This window comes from Triticum urartu, chromosome 3A, assembly GCF_056163025.1.
Source record: "Triticum urartu cultivar PI428250 chromosome 3A, HENAU_Tu73, whole genome shotgun sequence".
Taxonomy (NCBI): domain Eukaryota; kingdom Viridiplantae; phylum Streptophyta; class Magnoliopsida; order Poales; family Poaceae; genus Triticum; species Triticum urartu.
Window position 1 is genome coordinate 700,055,545 of NC_141875.1, and position 2,876 is coordinate 700,058,420.

The 2,876-nt window shown below is 56.9% G+C and overlaps 1 protein-coding gene across 1 annotated transcript; it reads left to right on the forward strand.

Moving 5' to 3' along the window:
- The first annotated feature begins 571 nt into the window (after positions 1–571).
- LOC147981826 (glutathione transferase GST 23-like) lies at positions 572–1,674 on the forward strand. Its single transcript, XM_087514122.1, has 2 exons — positions 572–1,081; positions 1,165–1,674. The coding sequence occupies exons 1-2, from the start codon at positions 755–757 to the stop codon at positions 1,543–1,545; spliced, it is 708 nt and encodes a 235-aa protein (XP_087370248.1). The 5' UTR covers positions 572–754; the 3' UTR covers positions 1,546–1,674.
- The last annotated feature ends 1,202 nt before the right edge of the window (positions 1,675–2,876 follow it).

Here is a 2,876-nt window from a genome sequence, read left to right on the forward strand (position 1 = left end):
AAGTCTTAAAGCAATATTGGAGGGCCAGGATAGCAGGGCCTGGATGCAAGTGCTCTGAAAATCTGCGTCTCTCTCTGCTCGAGCCACTCTGTACGAGATGGTTGTGTCTTGTTTCATCGACATCGGCTTTCAGTCCATCTATTTTTGTGAGTCGGCTTCCAGCCCACTTATTAAACTATTTTTTTAACTCTGATCTTTTCATTTCTTGGTCTAATATACGTTGGCCGATGTGACCGATTTTTATTGTCACACATGCACTTACAAGCGGGACCCATTTATCAGTAATTATGTCAATGCATCCAAATACTAGACTAGATCTATCTGCAACGTATTATATCAATATGTGATGTTTTCTGTAACAGACCCGTATAATAGGTGTTTTGTACAACACCAGCCCCAATAAGCGGTGGGTTGTGTAATTCCCTCCCGTGGCACCGGCCTGCACGTAAGCATCATCCTGGTGGACTTTCACGCAAGAATACCGTGCAGCACAAGGTGGCTTCCGTGCTGCTCAAGTGACACTGCTCCAAGCCACTTTGCGGATGGACCATTGACCAATGACCACTGCTCTGCTCGCGTCGGCAGTCGGCACACGGCGACGCTGCGGCAGCGGCGACACGGAGGAACCCCGCCCCGGCAGGTAGCTTCGATTCGACACCAAGCCACCGGGAAGCTTCGCCCAAACATATTATATAGACGATCAAGAGGCCGGAGCAATATCGTACGTAGAAATCGACCGACCAGGCAGGCGGACATGGAGATGCCTTGTGAACAGCCGGCGGTGAGGCTCATCGGCTGGCTCAGCCCGTACGTGCACCGCGCCGAGGTGGCGCTGCGCCTCAAGGGCGTCCCCTACGACCTCCTCCGCGACGACATGGCCAGCAAGAGCGACCTGCTGCTCACCCACAACCCCGTCCACAAGAAGGTCCCCGTGCTCCTCCACGGCGGCCGCTCCATCCCGGAGTCGCTCGTCATCGTCGAGTACGTCGACGAGGCCTTCCCCGCCGGCCCGCCGCTGCTCCCCACCGACCCCCTCGCCCGCGCCAGCGCCCGCTTCTGGGCCCGCTTCCTCGACGACAAGGTCAGTGGATCTGCAATCTGCATCTCACTGGTGAACAGTACAGAGCGTACATTGATTTAATCAGTGCAAGCGAATGTGTGCAGTGCTGGAAGGCCCTGTGGGTGGCGCTGTGGGCGGACCCCGGCGAGGCGCGGGCGGCGGCGGCGAGGGAGGCCAAGGAGGGCCTGGCGCTGCTGGAGGCGCAGCTGCCGGAGGGGAAGCGGTTCTTCGGCGGCGACGCCATCGGCCTCCTCGACATCGCCGCCAGCGGGCTGGCGCGGTGGCTGGGGGTGTTCGAGGAGATGGCCGGGGTGCGGCTGCTCACCGAGGAGGAGCACCCGGCGCTGTGCCGGTGGGCGAGGGCGTACACGGCGGACCAGACCGTGCAGCAGTGCCTGCCCGACAGGGACCTCGTGCTCGCCGTCCTGACGCCCAGGAGGGACATGTTCGTGTCCACGGCCAAGGCCATGGCCGCGCACAAGTAGCGATATGTGTGCACGTTGTAGCTGCCGTGACAGTGGATTCCGATGTGCTATGTATGAAGGAATCTTGTTCAGAAAAATGTACTCCCTTCATTTCTAAATATTTATCTTTCTAGAAATTTTACCAAATGACTACATATGAAGCAAAATAAATGAATCTACACTCTAAAATATGTCTTTATACATCCGCACGTGGTACTCCATTCGAAATCTCTAAAAGGACAAATATTTAGGAACGAATGGAGTACTACTATAAAGAATGATTTATAGGAAATGATAACTGGCTGTTGTCAGATTTTTAGTCAGTTTCGGCGAAAGCATGAGCGACCGTCGCATCAAATGCACAAATCTTAAAGTACACAAAAGTGTCCCCCCCCCCCCCACTCGCTCACTTCTCCTATCACCCACTACCTTGACGGGCTGCTCCAACGACACATGAGGAGGCTACGGCGAGGAGCTGCACGCGAAGCATGGAGGACGAGGTGGAGGTGCGGCAGCGCCGTATCTCAAGAGTGAGATGGGTCTGCGTGTGGTCGTTGTTCTGCGAGCCGAGCTACCGCGACGACAACGAAAACAACACTCTTAGCATCTGCGTCGGTGTCCCAATTAAGGGCCCCTCACCATTGATTATGGCTCCTGGCCTGGTGGGTCGGGATGAGGACCTCTAAGTTGGTTCCACCCTGAGCGACGTTGGGTAGCTCATGGCGAGATACATGAAGACTCTAGAAGCCTTGATGTTGAAGACAAGGATTTCATATCTGTGAAGGACTATCTTCCACTGACATTGCAGGTCTTCAACCTACTGATGGGGCCATCCTCCGACACAACCCTAACTGCCGGCTCTCATCCCGTAGCCGTTTGATGCTACCGTGCATCCCTTCACCGCCCGCCCTCGTCTCAACGTCCCCAGCGCCGCAACCATCCCTCTAAGCCCCACCCACTCCCCTGATTCGCGGAAACTCCGGCGACTCCCGCACCCACACACCTGTTAACCCGCTTCCTCGCCTCCACTTCGCATGCCACAGCTCCCTACCTTTCGCGGCATCATGACCGTCTCAGTTAAGAGCATCTCCAGCCGCGCCCCCAATAGGCCCCCCAAACCACTTTTTTCGGCGCTGGCGCCAAAAAAACGCCCCAGTTGCGGCCCCAGGACGCCGAAAAGTGCCGGTTCGGCCCTTTTTTCCGCCCGACGGTCACAGGCCGAACCCGGCGCACTGGGGGGCGACCGAGGGCTCCGGCGCAAGGGAAAAGCGTGGCTGGCCCACACCGTTAGGTGAAAAGTCAAGATTTTCTTCCTCGACTCGCCTCCCACCCCCCGCGACCTCGGTCGCCAC